This window comes from Epinephelus lanceolatus, chromosome 4 (assembly GCF_041903045.1).
Source record: "Epinephelus lanceolatus isolate andai-2023 chromosome 4, ASM4190304v1, whole genome shotgun sequence".
NCBI classification, from domain to species: Eukaryota; Metazoa; Chordata; class Actinopteri; order Perciformes; family Serranidae; genus Epinephelus; species Epinephelus lanceolatus.
Genome location: NC_135737.1, coordinates 11577921 through 11593851, shown reverse-complemented (window position 1 = coordinate 11593851; position 15931 = coordinate 11577921). Strand labels below are relative to the sequence as shown.

At 40.7% G+C, this 15931-nt stretch overlaps 1 protein-coding gene across 1 annotated transcript; it reads right to left on the bottom strand.

Annotated features, from left to right (window-relative positions):
• Positions 1-285: 285 nt before the first annotated feature.
• Positions 286-10728, bottom strand: LOC117260276 (cdc42 effector protein 3). The gene is made up of 2 exons (XM_033632234.2): positions 10565-10728; positions 286-3069 (listed from the first exon to the last, which is right to left on the bottom strand). Exon 2 carries the CDS (start codon positions 2520-2522, stop codon positions 1611-1613), a length of 912 nt encoding a protein of 303 aa, XP_033488125.1. The 5' UTR covers positions 2523-3069; positions 10565-10728; the 3' UTR covers positions 286-1610.
• Positions 10729-15931: the final 5203 nt, after the last annotated feature.

The following is a 15931-nucleotide window of genomic DNA, read 5'->3' as shown; positions in this document are numbered from 1 at the left end:
TTAGTCATTCTGTTAACTCAGATGGCTTGAAAATAGAGCATATAGCTGCTGAAAATGGGGGAAAAAAATCTCCCAAAGGAAGCACACTATTTGGACTCCCCTAGGTCTGGCTCCGCCCCTGCAGGTACCTCAAAATTTTAGTTTTGTGTAAATGTAATTAGTTACACTCCACCACTTCTCTTAACAAATAAAGTTGTTTTTATTTTATATGATTATTAATTACTATCAGGCACAATTATGTCAGTGATTATGTTTATGTGTGAAAAAATTTCCATGAATCCTCAATTTTCTTTATAGAAACCTTTTATTCTTGCATTTACAGTGATATATATATATATACAGCATAAATGACATTTGAATAATAGGCTAACATGATAATGCAGACAGTGAATGTTCAAGAGGCCGACAGTAAGCCACAAAATGGAAGAAGAGTGTTTTTGAAAAGACCAATATTTGAAAAATGATCTATAAAGCAGCACATCTCTTACACTTACAGCTTTATATTGCCTACAGAATTAGCTTCTTCAGTTTCCCTCTGATCAAAAGAAAGACACTGAAATGTCTAGAGACCATTTTAAAGGAGCAGTGTGTAGGATTTGGTGGCATCTAATGGTGAGGATTGTGAATTGCAACCAGCTGCAACTTTCCATGTGCCAATCGTGGACTCCCAGCTGGATTCCGTCAGTGTTCCCTCTTCAGGAGGTTTTTATCAGGAGTCAAATTATCCGCAGAGATGTAGATATAAATGGCTCATCCCAAAAAAATTAAACACAACTATTCTTATTACCAGGTGATTATACTCTAAAGAAACCATACTTACTATATTATATTCAATTTCCCCTTAAATCCTACACACTGGACCTTTAACTTAAATCTTCATCTTTTACAGAAGTACAGTAAAATCAGAATTATTCACATTTCATCTGGCATTGAATCAATACAGTAAACTGGTGAATATATTAATATTGAGTCTTCTGAAAATGTTCTGGCAGCCAAGATGAATTAGGAAAGAATATGCCCTTCAGGATAAAACTACGTGTGTTTGCAGTTCAGTTCAGCCTGACCGAGCATGTGTAATTTGAACCTCTGAAGTTGTAAGACATTATTTATCAGCAGCTGTGGTTTCCATAGTGGATAAGTGAGTCCTGCTGCTCCTGAATTTTGTTCACAGCTGCTGATTTCTTCCAGAGTCCATCTCGACACATTTATGTCTGACTCAGCTGGCAATTCTTAACCACTGACAAGCAGTGAAATTCTCCTCGTAAGTCAGATTAAGAGACAGTACAATGTGGGTTGTAGCTGTTATTTTGTCCAACGAAAAGGGGAATGTGTTTGTGATAACATGGTGATGTGTTAATGAGGTTCAGCTTAGATAAAGGCTCCTCAGGACCAGCCTGTTGCCTTGGCTGTTGTCATGTCAGGGAGCAGCATCCCATTGTCCAACTGCTTCTCACCTTTCTTAAATCTTTCAGTGACTTTTGAACTCAGCTGTCGAGTCTTCGTCCTCCATTCCTCCATCCTTTGTGCTCCTTTCAAATATTTACAAAGTCTTTAAGGATTTATTAAACAATGTATAAAAAACAATATCGGTACATCGCAACTATCTTTCTTCATAGCTCACAACGGTTGTCCTCACTCTTGTAGCGGTCCATGATACTCAGGACGTCCTCCATGATAGATGGGCCCAGATCTAGGTCTAACCCTGCCATAGAGTCTGATCGCGACACCCCAGATGAGACTGTGAGACTGGCTGGGTGGAAGGCAGTGCAAGGCGAATCACTGCGTTCACTCCTCAGATCCTCGTTGCTCAGGCCAGCATCAGAGTCCAAGCTGAGGCCCCGGCGAACGTCCAGGGGCCCACAGGTTTCTGACATGGAGTCCTCAGAGGAGACCTCTGAGAAGGAGCCAGAGGAGGGGACGAGCCTGCGGATGGCGGGGGAGAGGGAGATGTCACGGCAGGGCTCTGATGCCAAACGGCCCACTACGCCATTCTCAAAGAGCTGGCTGTGGCTGTCTGTGTGACCATTGGCCTGTTTGTGGCTTGTGTCCGTGGGCTGCCGATGGAGGTGGAAGTGGTTTTGCTGGGAAGGCAAAGAAGATGGGGAGGGGTCGTCCAGGTGGAGGCGTGGGGGTTTGGGTGGAGCCTGTTCATGGGCGATGAACACAGGCATGGAGATGGTGGTCTTCAGCAGGCCGTCAGCGGTGTGCTGATAGTGGTAACCATTGAAGGCATAGTTGTGTGAGTCCTGTCTTGCGGCAAAGCTGTCGTCCAGCCGTCTCTCCACGCTGTGAGACCGCCCGTCCTGCATCCGACTCAGAGTCGGCAACATGTCCATCTTACCCTGCAGGAAACCAACGTCTCCAAACATGTCACCCTCCCCCTCGGGCCCCACGTGGGCGCTGTGACGTACGTCGCCCAGAGGGGGGCTGATCATATCACCTGAAAGGACGTCACGAAGCCTCAGCCTCTTTCCCTTCTTTGGAGTTGTAGTTTTTAAGTACATTGGTGTCTTTGCCGGCATTTTGCTTCTGGCAGGTTGACGTGAGATGATTCAGAGAAAATTCTTTATGTGAGAGGAGAAGTGTCCTTGGGTACACTCACTGAGTTGCAGTCAGTTTCTCAGGGTGATTAACACCAGCAGGAGAAATGAAGCTGAATGTAAACGAACAGCTCGTAAAGCAAGAAGCTCTTCTAGCTCCCTCTGCTCCCAACTGAGAGATCCAGTCTGTGCTGCTTCTCTGACTGAGTATACAAGTATTTAGGTCGGTCAGTGTAGCGATAGCAACCCCGGGGATTGTGCCTCACGCTGTCATGTGACTCCGGGGGAGAGGAGGAGGAAGGCCTTGACCTCAGATCAGTTCTCTGTGTCTTTCTCTCATACACAGAAAAGCCATATCCAAGCAAACACCAGATCCTCTTCAAAACACACACACTCTTTATCCCTCCTCAGACAGAAGGCATGAAGGGATGAAGTTTATGATCTCCGGCAAGCCTTGTTGTCTGCCGTCGGGTCAGCTTTCTGGGTTCTTCAAAAAACTTCAGGAATGTGACATCAAAACACTGGAGATCTGTGAGGAGAAACAAGACAGAAAAGAGCGTCAGAAAGACATGAAGACAGAGGGAGGAAAGACGAAGGGGAGATAGATGGGGCGAAGGGAGGAGGTAGGAGCTGGGGGAGAGAGGAATAAAAGCGGGAGGAGATTTATAATCTCCTTTTCAGTGAGGACATATGATGGAAAACACTCCGAGAATCCCGAGTGTTTGCTAAGAGGGGTCCGCCTGCCCCATAATTGTGTGAAAATGTGTGACTTGAGGTCTTGAGGCTGCTCTAACAGTGAGTTAGTCCATGAATCAGTGCAGAAAATTGGTCACGCATTCCCAAAGGACCCCTCAGCTTAGTTAGTGGAAACACAAATTACAGCATGGAAATTGTTGGTTTTAAAAAGCTTTTGGCCTCTGCAACAACCCGCCTGTTGTCAGTGAAACATCTTTAAGTCTCTTTTCCTGAGACCAACACTGTGAATTATGGGATGACGATCAGGTCTTGCCAGAGGGGCTCTGTGATCTTGTGAGCCCATCACCATCCGAAATATTCCTTTGGTATTTAACTCTTTAAAGAAGGGCTCTGTTTTATGTTCAGAGGTTTTGTCATAAAATTTAAAAAATGTAATGTCTGCCTTCCAGGGCCACCTCTGGCCATTTGGGGACTCTAAGCACAATAGCTTTGTCTATGTCTATGGCTCCCAAATATTTATGTGATTTTTTTTCTCTTATATGAAGTAAGCCAAAGAAATACATCTATTTATATTATCAGCAACCGTAGGCTTTATATTACACCATAGAACGGACTACAGGACAAGCAAATTCTCATACACATATGTTTGTGCAATCTTCTTCAATAAAATGAATGGAAGAATAAGAGGACAGAGCTTTAAAAAAAAACAGTGTGTAATGATGTGACAGCCTGACTTTAGGCTCACAGGCCCACTTAGTGTTTACTCAGGAGATGCAGTGAGGTATGTGTGGACTGCTACTTGGATCCTTAAACCATAAAAGTATGACACATACAGCATTTGTCCTATTTGTCTCTGGATGTCTGTTTTATCTAAAAAAATCACAGCAATGTGGGTTTTTCAGCTCAGGTTCAGGATTTGAAAGATCTTCAAGGTTCAGTTTTTTACTTGACTATTCAAACAATTTCTTAATAAAAATCAATGAAAATTGAGTTTTCAAATGACAGCAACAAACTATTTTTGTCTTCGTCGCATCATCATCACAGAGGCAACTGAAATAGTGCCGTGAATGTTCACACAGGGTCCACATTTAGGTTACTACGAACTTCACACAGATAAACATGTGTTGTAAAGTACAGTGGTGGAAGAAGTATCCAGAGTAAAAGTAGTAATACCACAGTGCAGGAATATTTTGTTAAAGTACAGGAAGGTTAGTTAAAAATGAAAATAGAGTCTGGGATTAATAAGATTGAATCATAATCAGTAGTTGTTATTTTGAACTGAATGAACATGAATTTGATCCCAGCTTTGATTATTTCCAGCTCATCTGAAAATCCTTTATCTTCCTATGGTTGTGTTCTGGGACAAACTCTCATCAGCTGCAGTTGATAACACCGTTTTTTTGCAGCTCCTTCACAGGGAGCTCTCTGGAAACCAAACACAACACAAACTGTCAGCGACCCAAAGCAATACATCATTTTTGGTGGAGTCTTTTCCTTTTGCAATATGTAGAGCTCAACAGAATTTCATGTGTAGCCCCTGAATGACGTTAGCTGCCCCGTGAGGACATGCTCCCAAAACTAGCTATCAGATTTTCTTTAAATGTTGCTCAAAACTGATTTCAGGACACATGCTGAAATCACTTCAGTCCAGTTGTTCATGTTGCAAAGCTTTCAGTGGAAGTGGGACTAATTGAGTATTAGTCTAATTTACACAGACAAAAGCATTACCGTTACATAAAAAGACCAGAAAGCTCATGACTGGAATAATCCTGATTGTCAGGGCAGCAATGATTGCATGAAACTAGATCTTCATATTATCCAAAAGTTGACTTTAATTACTTTATAGTTAAGTGCAGTGTTTATAGCAGACGATAAGGTTTATATTCACCAAAGACTGAGTGAAAACGAATGACTAATACAGAAGTGATTACTATGATGTTAACATTTACACTTCAGATACTTTTGATGTTTTTAACCAAACTGGCTTCATTGTGGACACAAATGTTTAAAATAAATACTAGATTAACAACATTACTGCTTAAAAAGACATTTATGCACTTCTAGTTAGGAACTGAGCTAAATCTGGTTGAAAAGTCAAAGTTTCTTAGATGTCTAGGTTACATAAAACTGTTTCAGCAGTATTTTAATTCCTATATCTCAACATTTGGTTAGAATCTGCTTACTTGAGATCTATTCATTTAAATATTATGGAAAAACTGTTAACTGTAACCAAATGATTGTAAATGACAGAGACTCAAAGTTCTGAATAACCGTCCCCACAGGAGTGGCTCCAGAGGAGGGAGTGAGGCGTCAGATCAGCTAGTACGTCTCAACAACTACTCGATAGACTGTCAGAAAATTTAGTTCAAAAATTTGTGGTTCGCAGAGGGTGTTTCCTATTCCGTGTGGTGTCCCCACTATTTCCTCAAGTGCAACCAGCTGGTCAATATTTCACTTCATTTAATATGTGGTTTCTGACCAAATACCTGTAGAATTAGTAATATTCCTGTCAGCCTCAACTGTACTTTGTGTTTAGTAAGTTTTGTAAATGTAAGCACGCTAACAAGCTTACATATTGGTCAACATTATAACTCTAACATCAGCATATTAGCATTGTCACTGTCAGCATGCAGATGTTAGCATCTTGCTCAGTGCACCATTTGCATGGCTGTAGACCAAGGAGGAGTTATCTCCAGTTCTAAAAAAAAGTGGAGCCGATGCCAAAGTGCCTTAAACCTGAGTTCTTTCTAATGGCCAGCAGGAGCCGACTAAACTGGTTACAAAAAGAAGTCTGATTGTATTAGGTTGTTCCCGTACGCTGTTTGTACATTGTCCTATGAAAAGTAATCCACCAAAATAATCCCATATCCTATGTAATCATGAACCTGTAATCTGTGTATAACTCCCGTATTTGGGAAGGTTGTGATCACGTCATCAATGCGCTAACAAGAGTAAAGAATAAAACGGGAAGCAGTCTCATTAGGAGACAGGTCGCAGTGATTGATGGGTCACATAACTCAGGACAGTGTTCAGAACCATGTGAACTTTGAGTCATTTTGAGGTACGTAAACCTAAAAACAGTAATTTAACTTAGCTAAACCTAACATTCATAACTTTACATTAGGTACGTAACTTTGAATTAAGTAGGCCTACATAAAGCCATTTGTGGGGTGCTAATTTGAAGGTTATCATAAAAACCATTGTGTGAGAACGTAATGATTGTACAGAAACCAATGAGAAAATGACCCTACTTCTCACGTCACTTATTACCTCAGTAATCATTTTATGGTCTCAATCGCTAGTTTGAAGTCTTCTTCAATACAACATGACACTCTCTTTGTAAATTATGGTCCCATTTAGATTAAAATAGATGATAAAGCAGGGTATGCCTTAGGGCACAGCAACCTTGTGATCGACAAGTCAGAACAGTGCATAGTGTTCTTGGGTTCTCAGTCAGATCCACCCCTCGCTCTTCCACAGCTCCACTCTTTCATCCAAATATGGTCACTTCTGGTTCCAAAGACCAAGATGGCGATAGCCCAAATGCCAAACTCAAGCCTTCAGAAAGGTAGACCACAAACCAATGGGTGATGTCACAATAGCTACATCCATTATTTTATACAGTCTATGTTGCAGTCTTCATATTCATCTTACTCATAGAGGAAAGTGGAAAAACAAAGATGACCCTCACATAAACTGTTTTTTTTTTGTGATGAGTGGGTAATCTGAAACAATGCAGCATATTACATAACTAATCACGTTTAAGTTGTGAAATCTTAATGTGGAAAGTAACCAGTAACTATTAACATCAGATAAATGTAGTGAAGTAAAAAATACAATGTTTTCTGAATAATACAGTACTAATGTTTTTCCCACAAGACACAGTATTTAAATGTGAATATTTGGGTTAGGGAAATTTTACATGGTCAAGTTTAGGTAAAAAGCTGTTTGGTGAAGACTATAGATGGTTGGGTTTAATTATGGGATCAATGTGGAAAAGCTGAAGGCAAGAAGGAGGGTGTGACTTCCTTCTTTGTGCCTGGTGGGATCCATTAAATACACACACACACACACACACATACAGGGGTTAAAGGAATCCAATCTGAGTTACGTCTCACAGAACATCACAGATAGTCAATTAAAAACTGTGCTGAGGGCAGATTAGTTCTCACTCTAATGCTTTTATTGCCACAGATATATTAGAGATGAGATCTTAAACAGTTTAGTCTAATTTAAGCATTAACTTGTCAGCAGGAGGACATGCACTGTCAGCTCCATTAAAGGCCACAAAAACAACCAGAAGACAAAACCACAACAGTGCAAATACACATAAAAATAATACCAGTGAAGAACTAAACCAGTCAGAACTGGTTCAAAGGAGTGGAGCAAGTCCTTCTGAGCTGTCGAAGAGACTGTTTCTGTTGTATTTTGAAGATATTTCCCCAAGGGGAATTATTCTGTTTGACTCAGAGGGTGACCTGCCCTTCAGCTGTTCATTTAAAGGAATAGTTCATCCAAATAAGGAAAATTGCGTCATAAATCTGTCTGTTGAAACTGCATACTGTCATCATGAAACTACTTAGGCCACATGCAGTGCATCACAAAAAAGTCTGGCACTGAATCATATGTTACATCTCACTTAACAAGAAGCCAAACATGTTGAAATGGTGTCTGTCTTGCAGCCACTGGTGTTGGCAGATTCGAAAATATTCAAAACGAAAACAAATTGTATGAGCTGTGTGATTTGGGAGAAGTGGAAAGGGAGTCCCTTTTGATGTACTGTAAGAACAAGAGCTGAAGTGTGTAAGATTTGGGGGTATACAGTGGCATCTAGCGATGAGGATTGCAGATTGCAACCAGCTGAAAATTCTCCAGGTTAGGATTCCTTCAGTGTTCATTGTACAGGTTTTTACTGGGAGCCGAATTAATTGCAAAGTTCTCTTCCTCTCAAAAACAGACTGGTAAAAACGCTGAATAAAGCAGTGTCACAATACAAAACAGTGTTTTCCAAACAAAGTTCAGCTTGTTGCGGAGAGGCTGCTAACTACAGTGGCAGATGTGAAAAAGCAAATAGGCCTATCTAGAACTAGTGTTTGGTTTGTCCGTTCTGGGCCACTATAGAAACATGGCAGTGCAACATGCCAATCTCCATAAACACAGATCCGCTCCCTCTGTAGATATAAACTTAACTGCTACGGTAACAAAAACACAACGATTCCTATTTTCAGGTGATTATACACTAAAGAAAACATACTTATCATATTACATTTCTGCAAATAGATCCCCCTAAATCCTACACACTGGACCTTTGAATACATGCAATCAGATACTTACACACACAATCCATGTGTACATACATAGCCTCATTCTGAGCTTTCAAGCTCAGTGCAGAGAGGAATGTTTGTTTGTCCTACAGTTCAGCCATTACGGTTCCCAGGCAGGTCTAATCTGTCTGTCAATCCTGCACACACACACGCACACACACACACACACACACACGTTTGTACTGTAATCTGTACTATATTCCCTTTAGCCCCACCCTAAATTAAGTGACCCTAAAACCAAGTCTGAGCCCTCAAACTGCCCTTTGAAGAATTGAGAAGCCAAAAAAAATATATCCTCACTTTCTATACAACCCAACATATTTCTTCTTTAGGTGAGCATTCCTTAAATACTGTTTGAAATTAGTTCAGAAAGCTAGTTGGTGTTTCTTTCCTCCACGCTTCACCTTTTTTCTGGGACGCAGCTGATGATGCAATCAGCCACAGAGGAGGCTGATCTGACATCTGTTTCTGCTCTCAGGCTCCATTTGCTGCCTGTGTCCCCTACAGCAGGACAGACGGTGAACAGTGAACCACTAGGCTGCTAGTGAGCCCTGTCATCTTCTAGGACAAACACACACGTACGAAGCACGCCGCTCCTTTCATTGTTGTTATCCTCCGCAGTCTCTTGCGTCATGCGTAATTGCGCACAGCGGGCGATTGCTGACCAAAAAAAGGCCTTTTGGTTGTCTGCTAATCCGTTTGTTTTTACCATAAAAAGTAAAGCTGATTTCGTCTGTCATCTAGTTGATCAACACTGTATTATACCATATGCCTGTGAGTTTTTAAAAAAAGGTCTCATTTCCGTCCCATAGAACATCACACTGTTAACTATCAGTAAAACTGTGAATGAGTTAATACTCATGTAAAACCCCAGTGACGCAGTGTATACTCACTGAGTCATCTGAAGTTGTGATTGACCACTCTGAGGGCGGTGAAAATAACTTAAACACCTCTCCCCTTTTCTTCATTATAATGTAAATCAACCAGAAATCAAAAACAAAACAAAACGTGTAAAATGATAGTTCGAGGATAAACTCCAGTAAACTCCCTCCCTCTCTCTCTCTCTCTCTCTCTTCCCCCCAGTTATGTAACTGCAGCCTCCGAGATCATCGCCGTCCTCCTGAAGACTCTCTCCGGCTGACTGATTGGCACAAGTGGAACAAATCTGTTTCATTCTAGTCTCTAATCCAGTCACAGATAGAGCAGCGCTATTTCCAATCAGGCTAATATAAGTGAATGCTGAGGTTGAAACGCTCAATATTGACCCTCAAAAGCCTCCTCTCACCCTACGTGTTCACCACGTTGCTTGACTAGGAACTGTTCTTGAATACAATCAAACCTAAAGGTCCAAGTGTGCAGCAGAGCACTTAACATTGTGTCAGATAGCAGCGGGACTTTGGCTGCCTGCCGACTGCGGTGACCTCCTGTCTTTGGCAACAGTGATGAGGAGTTTATTCCTGGAGCACTGCAGGTAGGCTGAGTCACTGGGTGCGTTTTAAAATTGTGTAATATTTCCCCCTCATCACTGATTTCCCACGGGAACAGCAGATCTACCTGCTTCTGTAACTCCTACTTTTTAGAAATTAGATAATCATAACCCGGATTGTTAGACTGAACTACACTGTTGTGATGTATGACAAATATATAACGGCAGAAAACATAGGCCTACTAAAAAACGTCCATGTTACGTCAGGCTTCAACGGATGTCTAAAAAGTGGAGTAAAGTGAAATAAATGTGTATATTTAGGTTTTTTTCTCCATAATAAATCCACGAGAAACTGCGCACATTGAACCCAAAGGGAGTGTCACGCGTGGTGAAGCCGAGGCTATTATGTTAACAAATAAAATGTTACACCGGTCAGTTTTTCCTCTTTTTGTCATTCACATAATAGAAAACAGTGAGTCTATTCAACAGGTAAAGGCAGCGGCCATAGACCATCCTCTGACCACGTTTAAACCCCTGAAAAAAAGTGACACAAATCCCCCAAATAAACTGGTATTTACCTCCAGGATGAAATGTCGCTCCGTTTTTCGTGTGGAAATAAAATCAGTGGAGTTTATTCGTACAATCCTCCGACACAGACCTCAGCTTCAGGGCAGGTAAACCTCTTACTGGCGGGGTATTAGTGTCTCTGGAGCACTCTGGACGGAGAAAGTAAAGATCCGCTCCTCACACAGCACAAGGCGCGACGTCAGAGCAGCTAGAGTGAGCACAAACAACATCCGGTTAGGAATTTCAAAATAAGATTTTCATCTGAGAACCTCACAATCGCTGCTTTTCTCTCTGCTTTGTTTTGGGGGGGGGGGGGGGGGTTATACTTGAAATATTATGACTAAGTCTATGTGATCACCTTTAGTGTAAACGTGAGAATCTTCCACATCATGAGAAACCAGAGAGAGTATCTTATAGCCTTTAGGTCACCTTTTATAATTACATTAAAGGTCCAGTTTGTAGGATTTAAGTGCACTTCTTGCCAGAAATAGCATATAATATTTCCAGCTATGTTTTCTTTAGTGTATAATCACCTTAAACTAAAAATATATGTGTTTTGGTTACCTTAGAATGAGCTGTTTAAATCTACAGAGTGGGTTCACATCCAAAAACTCTGTCATGTTGTTTCTACAGTAACCCAGACTGGACAAATCAAACACAGGCTCTAGACAGGGCATTTTGTGTTTTCACATCGGCCACCCTAGCTACACACTCTGCACACTGGAGAAGTTTCAGGTTTGTAACCTCACTGTTAGATGCCACTTAATCCTACACTGCATCACCGCCTGGTATGGCAGTTACACTGTCCTCAACTGTAAAGCATCACAGAGGGTGGTGAAAACTGCACAGCACATCACCAGGACAGTACTGCCATCCATAGAGGACCTCTACACCCAGCGGTGCAGGAAGACTCACATCACCCCTGTCACATACTGTTCTGCCTGCTGCTGTTTGGCAGACGGTACCGCAGCATCCGATCCACACCACCAGGCTGAGGGACAGCTTTTTGGTTCTTTAAACCAAACTATATGCACCTCTGTAAATACATATTAATGTACAGTCTTGCCAAGCACATTTTACCACAGCACTTTACTGTTACATTCTCTGTATTCTTGTTTTTACTGATTTATATCACTTACTTAATATTTTATCATATTTTATCCTTTATTATAAGTTGCACTATTATATATCCTTACATTAATATTCTCTTTTTGTTTATACTTGTGTGATTATATCATTATTATTATTGTTATTATAATTATTATTATCTTTTTTTTAATTTAGCCTACTTAAATTGTATTGTTGGCTGGAGCCTGTGACCCAAGTTTTCAATGACAGTGACTGTTTGTGTGAATGTTGTTCATTTGACAATAAAGAACTCTGAACAAATACAAGACATAAGTACCATTTTGAGGTACTTGTTCTTTACTCGAGAATTACATTTTCTACTTTCTCCGTTGTACTCCACAGCATTTTGCAGGTAAACGGCTATTTTTTATTCCACTACATTATTTAATAACTTTAGTTACTTTGTATATTTGGATTATTTTTACAAAATATAATCAACTAATTAATTACGATATATTTTTAAACATTACGTTACCCAGCAGTAAAAAGTAATTAAATCAAGTTCTACCTTTACCATCTGCAACTTTAAGGTGATGAACACATGGATACATTAATGATTATAATACAATAATATGATAGATTAAATTGGGTCATTCTGTACAGTGGGTACATTTAGTACTATATTTTGATGCTAATACTTGCACTTTTCCTAAGTCGTGTTTTGAATGCAGGGCTCTTACTTGTAACAAAGTAGTTTCACAGTGTATTATTGCTACATTTACTTAAGTAAAATATTTAAATACTTCTGCCATTATTTGTCTTAACTGAAAAAAAGCACATGTATGAACTTCCAAATATGAACAAGATGTGTGTTGATTTATTTTGAAAGGAAGAAATCCATAGCTTCCGGTATGACTTGTGGTGACACTCACTGATTTCACACGGTAGAGGTGATGACAAATAACCCATTAAAGGACTCTTAAAATCAATTTGTGCTAATTCACCAACAGAACTGCTCTGACAAAGAGAGCCAGGAGGGATGAGGCAGTGTTACTGATCAAAACGTCATACTGCTGACAGACTGGTGATGGAGTAGCTCTTTGATCAACAGGTGTGTTAAGCCATGAAAGGTCAAAGGTGAAATAGTAATCAGAATGAAGCCAAGGCAAGGGCTGCTGGAATGAGTCTCATGAAGTTCTCTCTTTTAGGAAAGCCTATGATTTATTCACTGCAGAGTTAACCTGTTTATATTTATGACAGCCAGATTAACTTTCCAAATGTCATTGTTGAAGTCACATTACGCCCATTGCTGCTGCTGTATGACCTGTTTTTCTTAACTGCTCTGCAAGTGAAACTGATAAGTCATGGTTTTCTGACCACCTGTCCACCTGTCATCCAGCCAATCAGAGAGCTGTCTTACTGTTGACCTCTCGCTGTGACAGACGGTGTAGAGATGATGAAGACGCTGTTCTTTAATTTGATTAACAGTGGGCGAGCAGAAACCACAGTCCAACAGCCAAACAAACCTGATTTAAAAAAACAGGAGCTGTCACAGGTCTCGCAGCAGGCTTGTGCACTCAGTTGACTTTTACTCAGTTGATTAATTGTCAGGCTGCTTTAGAAAAGTCAGCTTTGCACACTTTCTTCTGTGGGGTGATATGGTTGGTGGATGTAGTTCGGTAAAAAGAAAACAGAAACTGCTCACAAGGTCTGTGGATTACCTTGAGTAACTGTGTCATGATTTCTGGAAAGAGACATTGCTGTGAAGTTTTTCAAATTTATTTTTTGGCACCTTGAGCACCACAAGTCCAGTGCTATTTTGTTCCATTATATATGAGAGAAGGCAGACATCTCTATGGCCGATATCTCCAGCACTCAGCAACTCACATCAAACCTAGACTGATAAGTAGCGCTAATGGTGAAAGGGGGGAAAAAAGTATTTTCGAATCAGGGGCGAACTGTCCTTTTATATATTTGTAAACATGTTCTATTTGTGTGCGGTTGAAGGGACTACAAATTAATTTCATTTTGCAGCCCTACACTGTAAAATGACAAATAGATAAATGAACCTTGTAACCTCCACAGCAGCAGTATCTGGATCAGCCAAACACAACATTTAGCTTGTTTTCTCCACAGAGTTATAAAGTCTGTGCAATGTTGGGAATAATTAGACATTTAAATGGGCCTTCAAATTTTTACTGCTGGCTCAGTGGAGACCTGCTGGTGCATTAAGTTTGGAGACTCATTCTGGTGGCCCCAAAAGGGTTGGCTGTGAGCTCAGTAACAGCGAGGTAATGAGGATTTAACCAATGGAGAATGCAGACGTTTGCTGTTGGTAGGTCAGACTGCAGACACATCTTGTTTACAGCTCCTGTGGGATGCCTGCAAGGCAAATTAAACCCATTCCCTCTTCACTCATCCACTGGTGTGTGTTTTTGCTTGTCTGCAAAGAAAGGTGGGCGTCTTTTCCGCTGAAGCAGCATCACACAATAAAACTGCAACATGTTACTTTTGGGGTGTGGGGTTTCGGAGTTGGGGTCTCTGGCATCACTTCACCCACCACTAATGTGCATGGAGAAGGAAAAAAGTCTAAAAGGGTAAAACTGCAGCAATATTTGTAATATGACAAGTTTATTGTCAGACCAACGTGTTTCGGATTGTGGCCTTCATAAGGTACTTAGGTAGTATTATTTCCATTCAACTCCATCGTCACAAAGCTGAAAACAGGACTGTTTTCTGACACCATGAAAAGCTGACTTTTCAGAGATACGTGGTTCTCACAGGACAGTCATGTAACAAACATATAGCGATCTTACAGAATATGATGCATGGCTGTAAATCAAACTACCAAACAGTGTATAAAAGAGATAAATGAGCACAACGTTAAACATCTGCAGCAGTAAAATGCAACATACACATTAATGCAGCAGTAATATTAATCCAAAAACATCATATAGAGTAGGAAAACACTGACAAGGAACTATTTACTGCACAATTAATACTTTTACTTAAATGAGCAGTGTGTCTAATTTAGTGGCATCTGGTGGTGAGGATTGCAGATTGCAACATGCTGAAACTTCTGCCCAGTGTGAACTCCCAGTTAGAACTCCTTTGATGTTCATTGTTCAGGAGGTTCCTCCTTCCGTTTACCAGGAGCTGAATCATCGGCACAGGTCTCTTCCTCCCCAAAACAAATGGACCAGGTGACTGGAACCAGTAAAAACACAGAATAAAGCACTTTCATTATACAAATCAATGTTTTTCCAACACTGTTTGGCATATCGGACACGGGCACTACCTACCATACCCTACCCTCTACCCTAGCACCTGCTAATGTGTGCTCACCTTTTTTTCTTAAGATCCAGATGTTAAAAAGCCAAAATATCCACAAAGGTCTCTTCCTCTCCAAAACAAACGGATGTGATTTAAACCTGCAGTTTTAAAATCAGTGTTTTTCTGATGCTCTTCAACTCATTACAGGGCTGCGAACCTACGGTGGCCAACGCGAAAACTGTGTAGGTATAAATGGCTCATTCTAAGGTAATGAAAACACAACAATTCTTATTTTCAGGTGATTATACACTAAATAAAACATATGTATTATAATATGGTCCATTTTTTACAATATATCGCCTTAAATGCTACACACTGGTCCTTTAAGTAAGGTTTTGAATTAGTGGAGTATTTTTTCAGTACTTTTACTCAAGTAAAGGAACTGAATACTTCTCTCACAACAGTTGTGCTGTATGTGCATGTTTGTCTCACAATGAAGTTGTTCTTTCTACAAGTATTGTTGGAGTTTTGACCTCTCAAGCGTTTTTGGTTTCTTCAGCAGACTTTCTTAAAACAAGACAAATATAAAGAGAACACAGACTTGTTATCTCTCTTGCTCACAGTAACACTCTCACTCTATGAGTGTTTGAAGCCAACTGGAATGTGTAAACCAGATAAGCAGCTAATTCTACTGAGTCTCTGATAGATGTGGTTATATCACACAGCAGAGCCTGACGCACACACAGATATGACATCACCTAAGTAAATCAAGATGTAATCAGTGCAGTATGGGGTGGGTCCACATGAGGATCTCTCTCTCTTTCCAGGCCCCACAGCGAGGCTCCAGCCCCCCAAGGTGTCTCCCCATGCTGGGACCCCCTGAGAGGTTGGCGTTTGTCCAGCTCTGAGAGACAACATGGGGGGTTGAGGGTTCTGTGATAGAGTTTAACCTCGGGCAAGTTGTATGTGAACAAAGAAAAGAATAAAAGGAAAGGTGGAGGATAGTTCTTTCAGTTCGTCTATCGAAGGAACAGAAT

Bases quoted from the DNA above. Each gene is read 5' to 3' on its own strand.
- LOC117260276 (XM_033632234.2), bottom strand. From the start codon at position 2,522: ATGCCGGCAAAGACACCAATGTACTTAAAAACTACAACTCCAAAGAAG.